The sequence below is a fragment of the Peromyscus leucopus genome, chromosome 3, assembly GCF_004664715.2.
Source record: "Peromyscus leucopus breed LL Stock chromosome 3, UCI_PerLeu_2.1, whole genome shotgun sequence".
NCBI lineage: Eukaryota > Metazoa > Chordata > Mammalia > Rodentia > Cricetidae > Peromyscus > Peromyscus leucopus.
Genome location: NC_051065.1, coordinates 10,299,071 through 10,321,660, shown reverse-complemented (window position 1 = coordinate 10,321,660; position 22,590 = coordinate 10,299,071). Strand labels below are relative to the sequence as shown.

Here is a 22,590-nt window from a genome sequence, read left to right as displayed (position 1 = left end):
GGGTCTGTAGGCCCAACATGCAAGATGCTGTTTGATGACATTTCTAGCTTTTGGTAGAAGCTAGTCATCTGCTAAGTTAATAGATTCCCAAAGGTTCCTGTCTATCAGATGTTAGTGCAGACTCGATGGGCTGGGATTGGCTGTTCCAGAAGGCTAGAACGAGCCCGAGACAGCTAATTAGCTTCTGGGCCTTCACCATCCCAATCTCTCCACAGTACCAGCATTCTCGTCAGACCATCCATCACTTCCTGCAGACACAGCTTCTTTCTAGGAGTTTTTGTTCACGAAGCATTGGAAAGACATTTTCTTCAAGTGTCATTGACACAAATTGGCGTGAAGAGAGAGCTTGTCTTTAAAGGGAGATGCCCTGACTCAGAACCCACAGAAGAAAGGAAAGTGCTCCCGCTAAGCTCTTGTTTCTTTTCCTCTTGCTGTGGTAAAATGCTCCAACAAAAATAATATAGCAGAAAGGATTTATTCTAGCTCATAGCACAAGAGTACAATTCATCATGGTGGGGAAGTCAAGATATTTGGAGCTTGATGGAGTTGGTTATAGTAAATCCACAATCAGGAAACAGAGCCATGAGTGCACACTGCTGTTCAGGTCCCCTTTCCATTTATACAGTCTAGATACAAGCATAGGGAAATGGTGCTGCCTTCCCACCTTGTTTAACCAAACAAAGATGATCACCTACTGGCATGCTAAGAGGCCCATCTCCCAAGTGGTTTTAGATCCTGTCAAGCAGACAGTGAACACTAATAGTCACAACTATGTACTTCGTACTGATTAATATTGCTTGTACAGTGGTCATATTCCAAGTCCAATACTAAGTCTTATGCATCCTTCAAGGTCTGTCTTTTTTTTTTTTTTTCTTTTGTTTTTTGAGACAGGGTTTCTCTGTGTAGCTTTGCACCTTTCCTGGAACTCACTTGGTAGCCCAGGCTGGCCTCAAACTCACAGAGATCCGTCTGCCTCTGGGATTAAAGGCGTGCGCCGCCGCCGCCGCCGCCGCCGCCGCCGCCGCCGCCGCCGCCGCCGCCGCCACCACCACCACTTATTGTAACTAACCCACCCTCTTCTAGAAACACGTCCCCTCCCCCTCCCCCTCCCGTGTTCCTACTTACAAAGAAAAGCATTGACTCTAAATTCCCAAAGATTGTTTCTGTAACTCTTAAGATAGTCACTGTAGATTGCAAATACATTTGGAGCTTCGCCTTTTCACCTATATTTTAAGCTTGAGAGATAAATTTACATTTTATAATACTTGACTACTTTGGTTGTTGTTCAAAAGTCTTATGAGGGCCATAGTCCCATTTTGAGGACTAAGAAACCTCAGCTCAGATTACTTAATCTGCAAGTGAAGAACCTTACTATGAACTTGAACCATAATCTTGAGAATTCGTGTTCCTTTTATTATACCACCTACCTTGTGAGTCTTCTATCACCCAATTTATTCACTGTGTTGAAGTAATTATATCATACAAATAAAGTATGATACATTGGAACAATTTTACTTGCTTATTTAAAGAAATTATATTTGGCTGGGCAGCAGTGGCACATGCCTTTAATCCTAACACTCGGGAGGTAGAGGAAGGAAGATCTCTGTGAGTTCGAGGCCAGCCTGGTCTACAGAGCCAGTTCAAGGACAGTAAGGGTTACACAAAGAAACTCTGTCTCTCGTGGGGAAAAACAATTATATTTGAAGAAGAGATTTCTATACCAATAAAATTACCATCTATCCCACTGGTTTTCAGGTTGTGTGCTTAAGTTCATGTTTGCTGCATACCCATTAGTGCTAGTTGCCAGATAGAAGTCCAAGCAAGTAAAAGGCTCATGGAAAGGAATTTCTGGGAGACTTTTACAGGCAAAGAACCTCCAATAGCATTCCTTACCATATCTTTTAGAATTCTTCCAACTTCTTAGTTTGTTTTGGGAGCTAAGAGTAATGTGATCCCGAGCAGTATGGAGCCTGTGTTGGGGTCTCTGCTTTAGGTTGTCAGCCATAGCATCTGGATCTGCAGGGGTCCTGGTGAGCTCTGGAAGTGCTCTGCCTTCTGAACTTCACATGTGGTAGATGTCTCCACACTCTGTGGGTTGGAAATCCCTTTTCCAATGGCAAATGCCCCGAGTTTCACAGGCATAGTGGACCAAACAGGTAACAGCAGAGCAGAAACCAAAACAAATGAGCACACCAGGGCACTCCTCATGCTGAGGAAGCTGTAATGTTCATTTCCCTCCTGCGTACAAAAACTTGTGTTAAAAAGCAGTGAGAAACATCAAAATGGTGAGCTGTCTCTTGAACTTGTTATGGAAATTATCAGAATGGAATTAATATTAAGGGCCATCACTGTGGGGCAAGGATTACTTAGTAGGGCTCTCTTAGTGCTACTCTTGGTGTTCTTTCTCTGAGAATAGAATAGTAATTGGCTACCCGATAATTGGAGTACAAGTTCTTTATACAAAGCGAGCCACACAGTGTGCTTAGAAATTCGGAAAGGTCAGTAATGTTCAGGACATGTCTGTGTCTGGAAAGATCACCCATGCATGTATCCATACTTTCTCCCTTATTTTTATCAGCATCCTTTCACGTCATACTAGGCTGTAGTAGTTCTACTATTTTTGTTACGTTGGCCACCTTGGATCTCAATTTCCACTTTTGAAAAAACTCAGTAAGTGAAAGATTATTCCAAAGGTTCTGAATCCCATGACTCTGGCTATGAAAAGTTATGGTAACTGTCTACCAAGTATAGTGTCCCATGGCCCTTATAAATCACACAGACCACAAATGTGCATGTAAATACATATACACATGTACACAGGAAGTGGTATAGTGTATAACTGTTTTATACATCTGTGAATTCCACAGGGAAGCTAGTTGCGTGGGACAAATGAGCTCACATGTGAAGTGTTATTTTCCTTAGAGTATGGAGAAATGAAAAGCAAAGGATCACTCACTGTTTTTAATTGTCATGTCTCTCAAACAAGACTTGCCTCTTAAAGCTGGTTTTTAAATGTTATCTGGCCAGGCGGTGGTGGCGCACGCCTTTAATCCCAGCACTTGGGAGGCAGAGGCAGGCGGATCTCAGTGAGGTCAAGGCAAGCCCGATCTACAGAGTGAGTTCCAGGACTGTTACACAGGGAATCCCTGTCTCAGGAATAAATAAATAAATAAATAAATAAATAAATAAATAAATAAATAAATACATACATACATACATACATACATACATAAATAAATAAATAAAATACGTATATATCTATCTATGGCTGGTGCAGGATGTGGTACTATAGTAATGAAAAAAAGAAGTGACAGAACAAAAACAACACATAAAGGTAAATGACAGATGAAAATCAGCAGAGCTGGGATTGCAGCCTTGGCAGGGTAGCAGTATACCAGATTTCTAACATGGTGGGAAGTCTGGGTGGTGAGTCTTCGGCATCATTAATCTTGCCAACTTTGGAATTCTCATTTTCTTATCTTCAGTAATGGCCACCGGGGGAGAAAATGCAAAAGCGATTTTGAACATTAAAGTGTGGAACCAACCATGATAAAATGAAGCGATGGTCATTGCATCCTTGCACCTCTCAAGTGGCCACACAGTCTTCATGATCACAAACGCCCTACAGGAGTCAGCCTTGGATTCCTGCTTGCTGTGCTCAGAAAGTTTTGTTTAGCAACTACTGCCATGGTAACTAATACTATGGTTTTTTTTTTTTTTTTTTTTTTTTTTTTTTTTTTTTTTACTTTTTGTTTTGTTTTGTTTTGCTTTGCTTTAAGACAGGGTTTCTCTGTGTAGCCCTGGCTATCTTGGAACTCACTCTGTAGATCAGGCTAGCCTCAAACTCAGAGATTCCACCCCCCTCCATGAACTGGGACTAAAGGGGTGCACCACCACTGCGAAGCAATACTTTGATTTTTTAAAAATGATTTTATTAGATCATTAATGTTCAAGGCATATAGGAAACTCATATAAGATAGTGAAATGTTCAGGGAAATTATATTGGTTGTGATTAAGGAAACCTCAAAAAACACAAAAATCGAGAAACAAGAATAATCAAATTTAAAACAGGTTGAGAAGTAGCATTTGCAAGATTTTAAAGAAAACGGTGTCACTGGTCTTAGATATGCACTCAGGCCGTGTGTTAGAGGTGGAAACATAAAGATTAAGTTTTTCCAACCACCCAGCTTTAGCCTTCAACTGTCCTATAAAACAACTAGAGCCTGATCCAAAGGAGGTGCATCTTTTTATTTTCTGAGTTTCGCACCCACCTAACTTCCTGTCTAAATAATTGCCTAGCAAGATAAAAGGGTTATATGAGATCACAATGTTCTAGCTCTCGCCGCTTTTATTTGGTCCCCCAAGTAAAAGGGATAGTTTCCCATCTCCAGTTTCTCTGATCCTCCCCCAGTCTGCTGAGGATGGGGTTGGGCTGGGCTGGGGTGAGGCTTAAGGTTAGAGAGCATTTGGCGGGAAGCCAGCCCTTCGGGTCTGCAGAGATCTGCCTGCTCAGTGAGGTAAGGCTACTACTGGAGGAATTCTTTGTCCCTGAAGCACTCTGACTCATCCTCAAACCTGGAGTGATTGAGCTTGTATTTACCATAGTAACATTCTGACTACCTTAAGAAAACTATAAAAAGGAGTTTCCGGGAGTTTATTGCTTTTTCTTATCTGAACAGTGGCGAGCTGAACACAGAAAACTGGGCTGGAAGCCTAGAATGCTTTGGTGAGGAGGTCACTAATAAGACAAAGCCACAGGACTTTTTTTTTTTTTTGCTGTGTCTGATGCGACCGTGATACAGTTTCATTGCAAAATAGTGATGCAGATGTTAAGGTAGACTTTTGGTTTTATATGGGCACATCATCGCAACAGCCTGGTACAATGAGTCACAATGGGAGGATGTCTGGTTTTTTCCTTTTATGAGGTTCTGGCCTGCAATAAAAGTAACTGGAACTCAGCAGAAAGTTATGCTTTGTTTTACATAAAGAATATTTAAAGTGGTTTACATTTAGGATGACAGACTCCAAACTGGATTTCTACCCATATCGCTTTGAGTTTATGTCGTCTAGAATACTGTGGCGTCAGCACTGGTAAGAAAAAAAAGGGGGGCGGGGGGGGGGGGTCTGGAATGAGAAGGAAGGAGGCAAGACAGACATGTAAATTTAATGATATTGTTTCTTTTCATCTGGTAAGGAACAACTTTAAAAATCTACCATAGGCTAATTTTCTGAAAATAGCAAAAATGAGTTACTATAATTAAAGCAAGACAAAAACTGAGTTTTGGGTTTTTTTTTAAGTTGTCAAAGGCTTACAATGGCTTCTGTTGCTCACACTCACTTCTTTATATGTCTCGGTCTGGACTGGTGAGTCATGGTTTGCCAACTGCCACATTTTTGAAGAGCCCTGCAATAATAGGAATGCAAGCAACCGTTATTGAGTCCCTGAGCAAAAGTAATGCACTTTAATTGGGTAGACTGGGAGAGTCTATGGAGGAACCAATTCCTGTCAAGAAATAAAATTTCATTAGGCAAACAAGGCATCTCACAGGCAGGCTACATGGCATGAAACGAAGGTGCTGGGTGGTGAAAAGTCAGTGGGCACATCCTTGCTTGGAGTTCACACCGCTCACAGCTCCTCTTGGACCCTGCTGAAGCTGAGCCAAGAGCATGGCAGCTTCAGCAGTTGGTAGTTTTCCCAAGGTCCCGTTTTAATTGAGGAAATGGGAAGCTGAGCTGCTGAAGCAGCCTCACCCACTGCTGTGGATCTCTGTCCCTTTGCTTTAACACTGATTCATGTTGGATAAGTTCTTTCAATCTGCTTGTAAAAGGAGGACATTCCACATCGTGGGCTAGCTGGTCTTGGATGGACTTGGCTCACCACTGTAGGCTGGCATCAGTCTACCATAAGCTTTTGTCTTCGGGATACCTCCAGTCAACTAAGGGTTTGTTTGCTCTGCAAAGATGAATGTGCAAAGTGGGACTTAGGGTCAGAACTCTGACCCTGGGATGTTAGGATCCTCAACCTTACACTTGAGTATGAGCTCTGCCAGGGGTCCAGCAATGACATCGAGCAAACAGCTAGGAAGGAGCCTAGCAGCTCCTCAGCAGCCAATGTAGTAACTTCCAGGGGCTTTCTAGAACTTTCCTAGTGGCTATAGCTTTTCTACAGTTTGGGCTCTTTACAATTCCCTCACCTACACAGCCACAGCTCTCTGTGGCTCTTCTTAGGCTGGGTTCTTTGCATTTTTTTCTCTCTCCTTGTCTGTAACCCTAGAGCTGCTCTCAAATTGTTGCTGGGGATGCCTGGGCCCACAAGCTTGTTGAGTTGCTAATGTAGTGCATTCTACCTGTAGTAAAGACCACGGGTGGGTGGCCACCAAACACTCTTAATGTGGCTTTATTGGAGTCAGGGCTGCTGCATCAGTGGGTAATGTACAGACGTTCTCCTGGATTGCTCCTGGCCTGCTGCAGGGGAAGGAAACAGTGAGGAAATCCTGCCCACCCACTGTCATGGATGGCCTAGGTTCTCCTCCCAGGCAGAGGAGGAACTTATAGGAGATACCCCAGGATTCAGAGCAGGCTCACTGGAAGCTTTCACGACATCAACCAAAGTCTCCTGAAACAAAGGTGAAGTTGACAGTTGAGACTTGCATGACATGAGAGTTGCAATGCTCCATGTATTTAGAACAACATGTATGTGTGCCTTGATAGGTTTGATTTCCCTGTGTTATCATTGCAGTCTTGGTGAGAGGCCATGAGGATGTGTGTTTGTATATATGTCTAGTCTTTATGAGATAGGGTCTTACTCTAGTCCAAAGTAGCCTAAAATTGACTTACATAGCCCACACTAGCCTTGAACTTGTGGTAGTCAACCTGCTTTAGCCTTCCAAGTTCTAGTTATGAACCACTATGCATATTTTTTGAGACAGAGTCTTTTGTAGACCGAGCTGTCCTTGAGCTTCCTGTGTTACCAATGATGACCTCACGCTCGCTTCCATCTATGTCTCAGATGGACTGATGAGTCATGGTTTGCCAACTGCCACATTTTGAAGAGGACTGCAATAACAGGAATGCAAACAACCTCTTGCCTCTACTTTCCACATCCTGGAGTCACAGATGTCCTCTACCATGCCATGTCTAGCTTCCAAAACAGCCACACCTGTCGTGACAGTCATTCAAGGAACTTCCCATGGGCTTGGATGGGAGTTGAATCGCTTGGCTGTCCCCTGAGCATGATGGGGCTGGGGCTGCCCTCTGCTGTGGAGCTCCTGGGACATCAGCAAGCTCATCTACAGTCCAGGCAGGCTGGGGAACAATGGAAAGCACGGCCACACCTCCCTGGCTGGCCTTCACCTCTCTCCCACCTGGGTTACTCACTCAGTTCCGTACCCACCACCACTGAGACAAGAGGTATGGAAAGTATCTGACAGCTGTCAGCCAAGTAGCCATCAAGGAACAGAGCTGCCCAGCAGCCTTACTCATAATGAGGAAGAACATGACGGACTATGTATAACAAAGATCTTACACAAAATTAATCTTCTTTTTCAGTGAACTTTATCTAACAGTTTCTAACTTCTGGCTAAATATCCTTAAAGAGGGTTGGCACCTTCTGATCTGTCTCACTTAAATTGAGTACTTGTAGCAAAGGGTTGGAACAGTAGAGAGCAGGTAGTCTTTGGGCCTGCTAAAAGGCTATGAAAAAATGAGGAATGTTGCAGTGTGTCTTACTTGATCTTCAGAGGGCCTGTGTTTAATCCTCCCACTTTTCTGCTGGCTTTGAGACATAGATCCCTCCAAATTCCTCTCAGCCAGGCTATGTTACTTCCACGTTGCCTGAGGAAATGCAGAGCTTATTTCTGTGGAAAATGCCAAATTGCCTGAGGTTTTTAAGAGAGGTTACAAAGTCTGACCTTTTAAATACGACAACAAATTCAAAGTATGCTACAGAAAGGTTCAAGCTGTGGTGCAAGGGTTAGAATATGTCAGTGCAGATAGGATGCAAAGGTGTCCAAAGAGAAAGAGGCCCAAGGTAAGGGGTGGGGGGAAGGAAGCTAGACATATTTACCCCACCTCCACATTCTTCAAGACATCACAGACAAGGCAGTAGAATGTTTTCTTGTGACTTTGTGGACCAGATGAATTCAGTCAGAACATTGCCCACCTCCATGCTCTTCCCTAACATGGGGGCTTTGAAGGAAGCCCCTCAGAGCTTGCTGTTCCCACTTGGACATTTGAATCCCAGCTTTGATACTTGCCTCTTAATCTGGACAGGTTTGTTTGTTTGTTTGTTTGTTTAACTTCTTTGCTTTTGATTACTCCATGAACTGTTAGTAGTGCTCCAGAATTCTTTGATAAGGATGCTTGGATGGCTCTTAGCGCTAATAAGTAAAGGTCTAGAGAGCCAGAGTTGTATCAGTGCTCGTAGTGTATCCTGGCATCAGTTCTTGGTGCTATTTCCCTCCAACTGTTATGTCGCTGACAACGTTACTTAACCCTCTACACCCTACTATAGCCTCATCCTCAAGTCTCTCAGTTACTGAGAATGCCAGCATAAGTGAAACTATCATAGAAGCACTATGTCTGGAGCCTACACATAGAAAACAAACAATTATATCATCATTACCATCATCAAAAATTCCAATCTAGAGGGAAGAAAACCACACAGAAATCATCACACCGTTTAATAAACACCCGATGGGATCATCAGGAATTTTGTGATGACATGCTCACAGCAAATTACTACGAGTTGGTGCTTTCCTGAATGCAAAGAAAGGTTCCGTTAAAGCTAGTAACCTGGGATATGTCACATTTCTGAACTGAATTGTTTTTCTTTTCAAAGCTAAGTTCTCAAAATGAGCCATTGATTCCAGTGTCAAGTGTCAGGATAGGAAAATGGCATGTCTTTTTAATTAGAATCTTCAGTTTCTTCGGTTACTTGTAAGAATTCCATAGCTCTTTGCAGTTCCTTCCCTTAAATTCAGTCTGCCCATCCCCGCTTCAGTCTGTGCTGTCATGTGACTTCGTTGGCCCAATAGGGTATATTGCATGTGCTAGTGTCAGTTCCTGGCTTGGACTTCAAGAGACCTTGCCTGACTCTCCCTGCTTCCTTGGAGCCCTGCTCCTACCTGGGAAGTATCCCAGGCCAGCCTGGAGGAAAATGAGAGACCACTAGAAACAGACAAGCAATCTCAACAGATGCTACCTGAGCCACTTGTCCGGAACTGAACAGAAGCACACTGGCTGCTGGTGCAGCTAGCTGACCCCAGCTCATACAGATGTTGAAGCATGGACAGATTATCATGGTCAGAAAGGACAGAATAAACAACTATCTTTATGGGGTTGGTGAACTTTTAGGTTTTTAGACACCACATCATGGCACCTGTTTATTGCTGAGATAGTCTTGTCACTGTCCTGTAGTGACAAGAGTCTTCGTGGCTTCCCTCATTCTGAAGTACCTTTCAGTCTGTAGTTTCTGTGCATAGGAAAGAGTTAAAGTGAGTGGACCATAGCTTCTGTAACATTGGTGACTTGGGAATGGGCCCACTAATTACTTAACCTTAGTTTCTTTGCTTGTTCTACCAAGACAAAGGGAAATTAAAGTAGCATGCAATTGAAATTTGATTGTAGTTATAAATAGAAAGTATATGAATGCTTTAAAAAATGTCCTAATTTTCTTGAGTCATTAAGCAACGTGAATGCTGCCTGTGTGTTTTCTTTAGTGGAGAAGTCCTCCTGCGATAGTATTTAAATACTGAATGCAGCACATGGTGAGCCAAAGCCTTCTCGCTCATTCCCTTTGCTCTTGCATTAGGAAGAAACTCAGAGCTTGACTCCCACACTACCACTGAGCCATGTCCCAAACCTCAAACAGCTCTCTAACCCATCAAAAGTTAGATAACAGGTCTACATTAGTTGTGGCACACTGTATTCAGTTTCGATTTGTTTTCCAGAGTAAGGGATGCTGTGGAAAGTCTGGGCACTAAGTAAATTAGCAGCCAGGAGGACTGCCAATAGGAAGCCTTCTTCAGTCAGTCCTCTCCTCTCCTGCGGTCTGAGTTCCTTGACTTCTGTGAGAGTGTGTTCTTCTTCTGCATGTCAGACCCTCCCCCTATTCCTTGTTCTTTCTCCTCTGAGCCTTACTCTGACTTCAGATTTCCCAGCTTCCTTGGGCAGCGCCCCCTACAGCTTTCTCAGCATTACTGCAAGCCTTTCATTACTGTGAAAACATGCCTGTACTCCCCTTGTTCCTACATACGGGAACAAGGGTCAGTAAGTCCGTAGACTGTGTGGTCACCTTCCCCTGCTCTACTAATGTGTTTTGGTGGAGTACTCCTGGAGCAGTTATGCTCCAGACCTTGCACACGCCGAGAATGGTGGCACTCCAGATTCTGGGGTACAGTGTCTTCAGAGCGTCTTAGTGTACTTCTGTCGGAGTGACCCCTCTTTGGACCCAGCTGTGAAGTAGTGACTGACACAAGGCCAAATTAGAAACGTTTGCTGCGATCCGCATTCTTTACAGGAACTCCCACAGATACCTTTGGGACTCAGGTTCTGAAACTCCCTTTTATAGCAAAGAAAGAGGAGGTTTTGAGGACATGTTGTTTAAGCTCATGGCACTGCAGAGTCCTTCAGTGAAACCAATCTTAATTAAGAAGTGATTTCAGCAGCAATCATAGCCTGTTAGCTGTGACATCTTTACAGCTTGCATTGGGTTTTCTCGAAGTAACAGATTGAGGGGAGGCCTTCTCCTGGTGAAGCTTGCTCTCAGAGGGACAGTAGTCACTCAACATGTTCCTAAGGAACCTGCTTAAACTAAGGAGATAGATTACAATTTTTCTATTACTTGTTCGCCTGAAATATATGAAACCTAAATTACATTGTTCATAATACTATTCTATGGCTAAATTGCCTTTTGAATGCTCAATTAACACTCTACATATAGGAATGATTGGCCATAAGTACTCCCTAATTTTAGTCACGTAGTAACATACATCCTCAAAGGACTGAGGTCCTGTGTCTGTTTCTTTTTCCAGGTGGATTTCTGTAAGAAAGTTTATACAGACCCTTTTTCTTTGTGTTCTTAAAAGAAAACCCTTATGTGTAATAGAATTGTGGAGATTTTCTCATAAATATGTCACTGTAGTTTCCTACCAATCAAGCCTGGTATTTTATATAGCATTTTATAAATGTTTATAACTATGTGTGTATGTATATGTACAATTGTATATGCTTGTAAATGTTTGAGAAGGAGAAAAGGATTTTGAGAATTCAAAAAAAAAGTTATCATCTGTTCTGACTTGGGAAAGATTTTCCTGGTCCTGACAAAGTGAATTACTAACATATTGAAAAGGAAATTATTTGTAAGGGAGAAACAAAATTCTGTTTTAGTGTGACCATTTGACTAAAGAGATTTGATACAAAGCAAAAAATAAATCAGTAAAAATGGAGCATGGTGCCAATAATCACTCCCTGTACCCATATTTATAGTATGCCTCCATCACAAAGCACTTTGTCATTTGGATGTAAATGTGGGCATCAATACTACCGAACATACTCTTTAAGACCGTTACAGGGATCAAACAAGTTGATTCATGGGAGACAGACCCATGCCTGGCAGTATGAGCATTCAGTAAGCATGGGCTGTTGCTGTAACTGCCGCAATCCCTTCCAGGGCCATTCTTGGGAAAATGGTGGAAGTTTGTGGAGGGTAAGATACTGGTGTTTTTCTGTCAGCTTAGCGGCTGCACATGAATCTACTGATACTTTAATGATTGTCTGCGGCCACAAGGCCTGGCAGTCAGTGTCCTGCCAGGGCACTCAGGCTGTGGCTTGGGGGGACCTTTCAGTCAGGTGGCAATATGTAGATTTAAATTAAGTAACTGTCTATTTACCAACAAAGACTGGGAAGTCAGATGTGGGGGTGAAAACCTGCTAGACCAGAGAAACAAAGAAGCAACCAGCTGGCCTTGCCTTTTAACTGGAGACCCAGCAAGAGAAGTGCCCCTTCACTAACCCCCAAACCAAAAAGACCTCCAAACTCAAGTCCCCGCCCTTCCCTTCCTGTGCAGCTTTTCTATCCAAATTACTGGCTTCTCTAACGCCAATTCCAGTGGGCTAGTCGCTAGCTCCGCCCCCGAATCAAGGAAAACTTTATTTAACAGCCTCAGTGTCAGAGAGCGATCAAAATCCCGGCAACAAGATGCTATGTTAAAGAGCGCTTGATTAGAGCAATTAAATAAGTAAAACCTTCTGGCATTGCTAGAATTTCAGGGTCATGGTCAGCAGCTCACAGCCAATTGATGTGTCAATAGTCACAGCACAGTGAAGCACTAAATAGGAAGATTTCTACCAAGACCTGTAGGAATCAGGGGAGAATAAAACAGAAAATAGTGCCGGGCGGTGGTGGCGCACGCCTTTAATCCCAGCACTCGGGAGGCAGAACCAGGTGGATCGCTGTGAGTTTGAGGCCAGCCTGGGCTACCAAGTGAGCTCCAGGAAAGGTGCAAAGCTACACAGAGAAACCCTGTCTCGAAAAACCAAAAAAAAAAAAAAAAAAAAAAAAAAAAAACCCAAACAACAACAAAAAAAAACAAAAACAAAAACAAAAACAAAAACAGGGAATAGTTGAAGAAAGCTTTTCCGAGTAACAGACGTTAACACTGGGCCTGTAGACTGGGTAGAGAGAGATCTGGACAGATGTAGAGAAAGAATGGAGACCTAGACAAGGGGCAGCGCTCCTGGGAACACAGCTACCGGAGTGGAAATGGGAGAGGAGGCAGTGGTGGGTTTGAAAGTAACTCCTCTGACATCGGAGAAAAGAGGAATTCATTATCTTATTAAAAGTGTCATAGCATCTTGTTGCGGGGATTTTGATCACTCTCTGACACTGAGGCTGTTAAATAAAGTGAATGGTGAATTGATTTTTGAAACAGCAGGATGACACATGGGGAGGGATCCTTTAGAGTGTGGGTCTCCATGGCCATGGGGAGAGTTTGAACACGGACACTGGCTGCAGATGAGGGAGCAGCCTGGCGTGTTTAGGGCGCAGCTGGCACTAAGCATACCTGCTAAGGATCGAGAAGACTTCTGGCCCTCAGTGAGGTGATGAGGCAAATGGTCACAACCTTCTCTTTAGTCATTTTCTCATCTATTTTGAAATGGGTGAGAGAGGAAGATTTTTATCTTCTAAATAAAAAAAAGTAAACCTAGAGGTTTTACTAGGGATAATTCATCTGTTTTCTTACCTTTGAAAGTTGGCAAAGTATATAAATGTTGAAGGGTGTTTCTCTTCCTGTTTTAGGTCAGCCTTTGACTAAACTCACCTCTTCCCCTCTTTTGTATGTGTGTGTATATATACATAAGTACATATCTTGGTAGAGATTGGGGAGCAGGCAGTGATCTAAACAATTCCAGTTTAAGACCTGTATCAGAGATGAGTCAAGACTTATTGATTGGAAACATGGGAGGGGGGAGCTTCACAGAAACTACTTCATTTCTATGAGAAGCATTGTTTAGAAATGGTATTCATTTGTCTGTGACTATAATGTAAATACATACACATATATAGATGTGTGTCTCTGTATACACTTGCACGTATGTGTCCTATATGAGAGTGAATATATGCACACACAGAAGAGAGTACAGAATAAGTGCATCTCATATCATTTTCCTCAGGAAACTTCATTCCAAGGTGATTAAACCATCTCAGTAACACTTGCTCCACAGGGAAATTTGGTTATAAGTCGGCACAGCTCCCACGATCTCACCCTGAATACCGTATAATTTCTTCCAGATCCAAACTGTCTCCAGATCAGCTCAGACCATGTTTGAAATACCAGATGTTTTATTCCCCTTCCTCTTTCCCCCCATTCTCTTTCAAGTATCTGATATGTGATCCCTCCGCTCTGGATCGAGAGGGTCACCTGAAACGTTGCCAACATATCTGGTTTCTTGACATTATGATTATGAAGAAATTGATGCCATTTCCATTTCTAACTCTAAAATAAACAGAGGGAAGAGGGGCTTGGAGACTCAGGTCATGGAACTGTAAGCTGAGTTTCTGGAGCCTACGGTTATGGTTATGTAAAAAGACTTTTGTGACTAGTATTTCAAGATAATGACTATAGAGTGACTGTTATTCTTTCAGAGGACCTTGATGGGTGTTCTCAAAGCCCAGCTATGATTTCTCCGAATATAGTCAATCCAGAGGACCTGTTTTCTTGGACAATAAAGAAGAAAAATTAATCTGTCATATCCTTCTATTGACAATGGCCAGAACGTGTTGCTAAAATTATATGAAGCAGACAGCGTCAGAACTTGTGTGCTTATGAAAACCATGTGTTTGTTAGGTACCAGTCGTTGATCTGCAGAGAAGGCCATTACACACAGCTGGTGAAATAACAATGCAAAACAGAACTGAGCAGAGTCCTTCACAACCGGAGTTGCTTGTGCCCTATGCATACTTTATAGACTGAGGTCCAAATGATCGTGGCTCGTATGAGCTGATAATACACTGCCTTTCTCAAGTGATCATTTTATATTTAGCAATTTAGCTTTGACAGGTTGACAAGTGGCTAACAGAAGATAAAGTTACCCAACATATGATTTATAATCATAATCTTAGAATTAAAAAAAAGTTGGAGTCAATCTGATTCAATTCTTTCCTTATCTAGACAAAACCCAAAGGAGAAAAATGATTTCAAAAATCCTTAAATGTAGCTGACACTGGGACCAGATCACAGTTTTCTTGACTCTTGTTTGATGGTCTTTCTTCGTGTTCATAGTTCTCTGCTGTGGGGTGTTCTGTATGGAAAATGTGTTGCTCTGACTGGTCAATAAATAAAATACCGATTGGCCAGTGGCTAGGCAGGAAGTATAGGAGGGACTAACAGAGAGGAGAAAAGAAAGAACAGGAAGGCAGAAGGAGTCACTGCCAGCCACCATCAGGACAAGCTGCATGTGAAGATACCGGCAGGCCACAAGCCACGTGGCAAGGTATAGATTTATGGAAATGGGTTAATTTAAGCTATAAGAACAGTTAGTAAGAAGCCTGCCACGGCCATACAGTTTGTAAGCAATATAAGTCTCTGTGTTTACTTGGTTGGGTCTGAGCGGCTGTGGGACTGGCGGGTGACAGAGATTTGTCCTGACTGTGGGCAAGGCAGGAAAACTCTAGCTGCAGTTCTCTGTTTTGTTAGTCCTCTAACATTTATAACAATGCAGTTTTCATCATTTTCCTATTAACTGGTGAAGCGAACTCATGTCACTACCATTTATAATCACACAAATCTTAGAGTTCATATGAATCCAAGGGTCTGGCTTTCGATTGTCCAAGCGGCCAGTTTGCCTTGGCTGACAAGGAGTTAACACCACCCAGGCCTCCCTTTCTACTCTTCCACCCTATCCTACATAGCCCTGAATCCGGAGTATTAGATAGCACCTTCCATAAAATTCCTCACCAAGAGTTCTCAAGAACAGAGAACTGGACAGAGACTAGCCTGTAAGATCTGGGTGTCCAAAAATAACCATCATTTCTTTTGTGAAAAGGAGTCTGCCCAATTGGGGTTGTCCGTGCTGGGGGTAAAGAGAAGGGAAGAAGTGTGGTGAGGATTCTGGGTCTTACATTTCAAGGAATCCTGACCATGGAGTAAAGGAGAGAGAGAAATTGCTGGAGATTTAGAACAACTAGGATTGTTGAACTGAAATTCAAAGGAATTGGAGAAGCCCAGGTCCTCTGACACGGTGCGTTAAAAGATATGGGAATGGACCTTAAAGAGCTCAGGGGTGGGTTATGTGCATCTGGCTCTACAAAGTAGAATCAATATGCTTTCTTCTGGGATATGCTTGACTCTGGAGAGGAGGCAGAGAGATTACCAAAAGCCTCAGTTAGGAGCAGAGCAGAAGAAATTTGGCACACACGTGTAGAACTGTCTTCTCTAGACGATGTTACTGTATTGGGTTCTAGAACTGCATTCCAGATTAGAACTCAGTCTAGAAGCGGGTGCACCTACTGAACAGGGGGTGAGAGTGTGACTCAGTAACGCCTTTTCTTAGAGAGGTATTGTGCTTGTTTATCACAATCAAGGTTGAAAAAGAGGGTTCGACTATAGAAATTTCTACCCAATGATGTGGCATAAGATAGAGAGCTTCAGCTGTGTGTCAGTGACGTTTAAGTTTTGTAGCCCAACATGTGGAAATGTAAAATAATTTCTATCATTGGCAAAAAAAGTTCAATGCCAGCTTGAAATTCTGTCTTGTGGCTTCAGTCGATAGCAGTAATTTTGAAAACTAGGTGATGTCTTTATTTGTGTTTTGTTTTTGATTAGAACTTCTTCCCTTGGGTCACAGAAGGACACAATATATGCTGCTGTCACCTCTTCCCACTCTTATTTACTTAATTCCTTGTCAGTGACATTTTTGGTGCCTTCACTTAGTCTGGGCACTCACAAAAGATGAAAGTATGTATGTTCAGAAAAAGAAGTTAGTGTCAGTCCAATTTAATTCTGTCATTATTTAGATGAATCCCAGAGAAGGGCTTCATTACTACTACATGTGAGCACAGGTATCTTAGTGTTCTTATGAGTCCAAGGGTCTCTTGTTTAGCATGTCTTGTTTAGGCAACCATATTTTTGAGCATTCATGGACGCAGCTTCCCGTTCATATCTAGATGGTACTAACTAGCAGCAAGCATCTGGTCCTCTGGCTCTTACGGTACCCTGCCGTTCCCCCAATGATCCCTGAGCCGTGCAGATGTATCACTGGACTTGGGTTGGGTACCCCATAGTCAGTTTTTCTCTACATTTTGACCAGTTGTGCCTTTCTATAATAGTTTTTATCTACTACTACAAGAAGACACTTCTTTGATGAGGCGTGAGAGGATACCATTGTCAATGGGTATAAGGTTATGTATTTAGACTACAGTTCGATATTATACTGGTTTAGGCAGTCATGACCTCTTAGCTGTAGATAATTGTTTGGTTTACAGTACTAGGCATGAATCTCTACCCACTGGGCAGGTCTTAAGTCCAAGTAGACAGCTGTTCATTCCCCCTCAAATGAAAGTACCATTACTGTACCATCATGGCCATCTCACCAGGCTGGTCATTGTGAAATCTAGATTTATGGTTGGATAAGCCCGCTGACTGCTTTTCTCCCTTGGCAGCCTTCATAACACTTTGGGGTACTATGAAAGCGAGTCCTCCAACGAGGAGGCTTCCAGGTCAGTTCCAGAATGTATTAACATTTTGATCCTGAGCAAATTCTAATAACTTTTAGGGTTTCAAGTGATATCTTTATAGGACAGATAGCAAGCTGGGTGGTAGTGACTCAGACCCTTCATGCCAGCACTCAGAGGCAGAGGCCGGGAGATCTCTGTGAGTTCAAGGCCAGCCTGGTCTACAGAGCGAGTTCCAGGACAACCAGGACTACACAAGGAAACCTTCTCTTGAAAAACCAAACAGGAAAAAAAAAAATAAGGAGAGAAAAAGAACAGAGTGCAGTAGTGTCGGCGTCCTAAGTGTTTGATGAGGTTCTGTAAGATTTTAATTAGATAGTAAATATACTAGAATACTGCTTCTGGTATTCAATAAACAGTTGCAGTTGCTTTGATTGTATTTTCACAATATAAAATAATGTTATAATTAAACTTTCACACAGTTGTTTGCTGTCTAGTCTCTGCCCTCTGAGTGCTCCCTTTACTTGAAGTATGCAGGGCACATAATGGACAAAGACAGAAATTCATGACGTCTGTGACTTTCGGTATTTGTAGTCTTCTATAAAGTTGTATTTGCCTCTTTTCCTTTCGTGATAAAAGCAATGAGAATATAAAGTCTGCTGTGTGTCTACTTGGAGCTTCCATTTATGTACCGGCCGCCTTTGTTAGCTAAACAATATGAAGCTCATAAAAGATTTGTTTAAGACTTGCATCAGCAAGTGTGTTAAGCGGAATTAAAAGTGTGGTTGATTGAGTTTTTAAAATTTTTGAAAATTCATAATAACAGATTCCCTTTGTGTCCCTCCCCCTTCACAGATGGGCTTGGGTCATGAACAAGGATTTGGAGCCCCGTGTCTAAGATGCAAAGAGAACTGTGAAGGCTTTGAACTGCACTTCTGGAGGTGAGCTCTGGACACCTTAGTGTCATCAGCCTTTCAGCCTCGCGGGCAGCAGGGAGGGCCCCTTGGGCAGCGAGCTTGCGCTCTCTAACAAGTTCTTTAGAACTGCTTCTGTCTGCAGTTGTGGGGCTTCTGTGCCCTAAGGAGTTAGTAAGAGTGAAACTCTTCTACGACCTTCCTATGGTGAAGTGTGGCTGAGTGGGTTGGGGGATAACAGCCGCACCTAGAGTTGCTTATTTGTTCTCTTTCAGGTCTTTCTTTCATGCACCCCCCAATACTGAATATACCCTCTCTGAGGGGCAGGGGAGTTTGTGGTGCTCCTTCCCCCCAGGGCTGCTAATTAACTTGTTACTAATTGTTAACCCCCCACAGCTCCTACCTGCCTTTGCCAGGCAGCCCGTGTGCATCAGTTACATGTTCAGATCCCAGATGTCAGGAAATGACACTAAGTTAAGTTCTTAAAACCCTCCCTCAGGGGTAAATTTATTACTGAGAAACTTTCAGGAACTTGAAACTTTTAAAAGAAGTAATTTGTTGCCAATTTTTGAATGAAGTGCCGGGTATCTGTAGGATAGAAGTAATGGATCAAAAATGTTACTTTGGGTAGATCTTATTAGTAGCCTGTAAATCTAAAAATGGAAACCTGTTCTTTCAAAGAACATAAAAGTTCTTACACATGCTTGCTGGAAGCTAGAGTCAGCATAATATTGTCAAGAAAAATAAAACCAGTTATACAGTGGATAATGGTTGTCCTGTGGCAGGTTTTTTCTTTTTCAGTCCTGAGAATTGAGCCCAGAGCCTCGCGTATGCAAGGCAGACACTCTCCCATTGAGCTGTAGGCCCAGTCCATTCAAAAGTCCCACTAAACTTCATTTAACGACTACTTCCCTGCTTCAAATTGCCGTAGAACACTAGAATAAAAAATTTCAGCATCCGTTATGGCTGTATACAGTGTAAGCTAAAATCTGGCATATTTGTCTCCTTTAAAAGCTTACATATTTAATAAGCCATAGGAAATAGACAAAAATGTCTTTAAAAGCAACAGAAACATCACCATTTCCAAAAGCATTGGTTTGGTTCTTTATTTTTGTTGTTCATTTTCAAAGAGTTTAGAATTTTCTATTGAGTTTGTAAATCCCAGACTTTAATAGCTGTCATGCCTGTAGGGAAATACAAGGTAATATCATTGAACAGAAAACAGTTTCTCAGGATTAGAGGTTATCTCCTGGCACCACTGGAGAGCCAGAACCACACATGCTCAGATCTCGTCATAAACCTCTGGTGTTTGCTTGCGTTCTGTCCATACGCAAGCTTCTTCAGATTTCTTACAGTATCTAAACACACAGTAAATTCTGTGACTAGTTGCTCTGCTGTATTGTTTGGGGAAGAACAACAGATGTTTGTTTGTTTGACATTGTCTCTTCATTGAACCCGAGGATGAGGAACCAGAGTATACCGGGGTGACCACTTTCCTATGAGTCTCCTGTTGACTTTGTACAGGAACACATCGCCCTCTGCTGGACACAGTGTTTTCAATCTTGAAATAATCCTTTTAGCTATGCAAGCTTGTGAGATTTTTCAAACTCATACCTAAGAGATATTTCCTTTCCGGGAAATCAGGTTAGTTTAGAGTAACTTCTTTGTCTGCACCATTTTTCTCCTGCAGGTTGTTATCATCTGATATTTTCAAATTGTTAAAACATTGGCCAGGCAAGAGCCGACCTTCATGGCACGAAAACCGTTCTTTTTTTAGTTTTATCACACAGGCTGCTTTGATAAACTAGCCACAGTCTTGGAGTCCAAGCATCGTAAATATTAGTAGTTGGCCTCCAACCCAGCTGGTGCTTGTATGGTCCCTCCAGATGATATTTCTTAGTGATGCTGTCATCGTCCTGGCGGGGTTCCAGACACATTTCTCCGCTAGGATTTCTCATCATTCCCCAACTTCCATAACTGGAAGACCAGAGGCGGATGCCATTGACCTCTGGGTGCAGCTAGTTTTCAGTATTTTTAAATGCATCTTTAAATGTTTTATTTATTTATGTGTGTGGATATTTTGCCTGCATGTATGTCTGTGTGCCATGTGTCGCTGGTACCCTCAGAAGCCTGAAGAGGGTGTAAGATTGTTAGGGGTTAGAGACAATTGTTAGCAACCATGTGGAAGCTGGGAACTGAACCTTTGCCCTCTGGAAGAGCAGCAACTGCCCTTAACCACTGAGACGTCTCTTTAGCCCCCTTTTGGTATAGTCATAATAACATATTCCAGACCCATGGTCCTAAGTCCAAACAAAGACGCCATCTGCAGACCAGAGTCATGGGCTCCCCAGCTACTGAATCACCTCCTCTTCACAGTCAGTCTTGACATCTAGGACTCAGAGTCTATACCTCTTCACCAGCGTAGCCTCCCCGTAGCCATAGTATGTTGAAAACAGTTTTTGATAGGTACTTCTTAATTGCTTAAAATCCCTCCATGCACACTGGACCTGTTCCTTTCATCACATTCTTTGGCCTTTGTTAGCAGACCTCATCATCTGGTCTTCACTTTTTAATCCAGCCTTTCTCTCTCTCCTTCTAAGCATCATGTACTCCATTCCATGTTATTTCCCCAAATTCCCTGAATTTCTTACCACACTCGTCCATGTTTAGAAAGATGCTACCTCCCAACACTAGAAACAGGAATTCTTAGATCATGCATGACTGTTGCCAACTGTATGAGTTAGCTCCAGCTGCTATAACCAAACACCTCAGATTTAGTGGATTAAGTACAAGTGCATTTCTGCAGCCATTGTGAAAGCTGCAAAGTCTGTCACGGGTCTGCTTTCTGAGTTGTAGGCAATCACATCCTCACTGTGCATTCTCACGACCAGTGCATGTGTGCAAACACACACACACACACACACACACAGGATTGGGTTATCTGTGTATTATGTACGGCCTCCAATCCTATCAGATTAGGACTCTTTCTGCATGACCTCATTGATCCTTAGTTACCCCCTGGATGCCTTAATTTTTAACCACGCTTCTGGGGGGCAGTGGGGCTTCAGCATATGGATTAGAGGGGGACAATGTGATCTGGGGTCCCTCCTTTCTGTGCTTCCACGCATTCCTAAGTTCGAGGTCATTTCTCCGGAATACTGCAGAGCACTCCGGCTTCCCTCTGCTTCAGCCTTAAGCCTCTGGCTAGTGCCTCCCACTGCCCCATTGCTGAGGACAGGGGAGCCCACCTTATATAGCCAGCATCCTGGCACAGCACAGAGGGCTGCGGGTGGACCATGGATCCAGAGAGGTGGATGGAAGTTGGGAATGTGTCACAAAAGTTATAGAAAACTAAAAATAAATCTTTGTACTTATGGAACTTCAGAGGGAAACTTCCAGCTCTGCTTATCAAACCTCATTTAAATAGCAAAACTTGAAAAATGTTATAATGACTCGTGAGTGCCAATGAGTTTTTAATATATATATAATTTATGAAACATTTCTGTATGCCACACATGTGGTGGTTTTCTTTTCTGTGAAAGCGCTTACTACGAACTGAGCAGGTGAAACACTATCTATGAATTAACTGTTCTTACACTTAGGAGGGAGAAGGGACAGCCCAGCCGATTCTGTTCGTGGCTTCTCAGAAGGCCAACATCAAAGTGTTGACGTGTGTGTGTGTGTGTGTGTGTGTGTGTGTGTGTGTGTGTGTTAATCACTCATTCCTGCTGTCTGCAGAATCTGATTTTTGTTGCTGTTGGACAGCTGAGGTCCCTGTCTCCTTGCTGCCTTTTAGATGAGATCGCTGCCGTCTTTGGAAGCCACACACATACCTTGACACACAGTCACTGCCATCTTCAAGTCAGCAGTACTTAGAACCCTTGCCGGATCTCTCTAGTCTCTCTGACTTTTCTCTCCATTCCTTTTCAAGGGCTTGAGTGATTTAACGTAGGTCCATGTGGACACCACTCCCCCCATTTACCAAATATAAATCTTATTTATGAGATGAATACAAGGTGTGAAAGTCTTAGGGGCAACCTTAGATTCTGCCTATCACAGCATTTTATGGTCCTGAGTCTTCTTAATGTCTCTAACACCCATTGTTTTATGTGAGGAAGCATTCTTAGGGAAGTAAATAAATATCTCACCCATGTCACGGCTTACAGAGGCGGAGCTGATTTTGAACCCAAAGCTTGGCAAAGTCCTCCTAACCATCTTTCCTCAGGCCACGTTAGAAAGTGGAACACTTGCTCACTTTCGCAACCAGACAACTGAGCTCCACCAGGCTGTCTGCTGTGAAGTGTGATTTTAGTGGCACAGACATCCCTGAGAACAATGACGTCCTTTTTCTGAGAGCTCGTCCCTTCTTCAGTGTGCTGGAGATTCCAAGACTAGAGGAAAATCAGATTAAGAAAGCTGCTATCTATCCATCAAGAACTATTTATGGGACACACTTTCAGCAAAATGCAGATAGAAGTATTTATGAAATGTCTGGTGCAATTC

General features: G+C 42.7%; 1 protein-coding gene across 1 annotated transcript in view; it reads left to right on the top strand.

The window, feature by feature from the left end:
* The window catches only part of Tes (testin LIM domain protein), a 42,145-nt gene that overhangs the window by 3,711 nt on the left and 15,844 nt on the right, over positions 1–22,590 (top strand). The window contains exon 2 of the mRNA XM_028871771.2: positions 18,029–18,114. Within this exon, the coding sequence (XP_028727604.1) occupies positions 18,029–18,114 (86 nt within the window). The remainder of the gene's footprint in view (positions 1–18,028; positions 18,115–22,590) is intronic.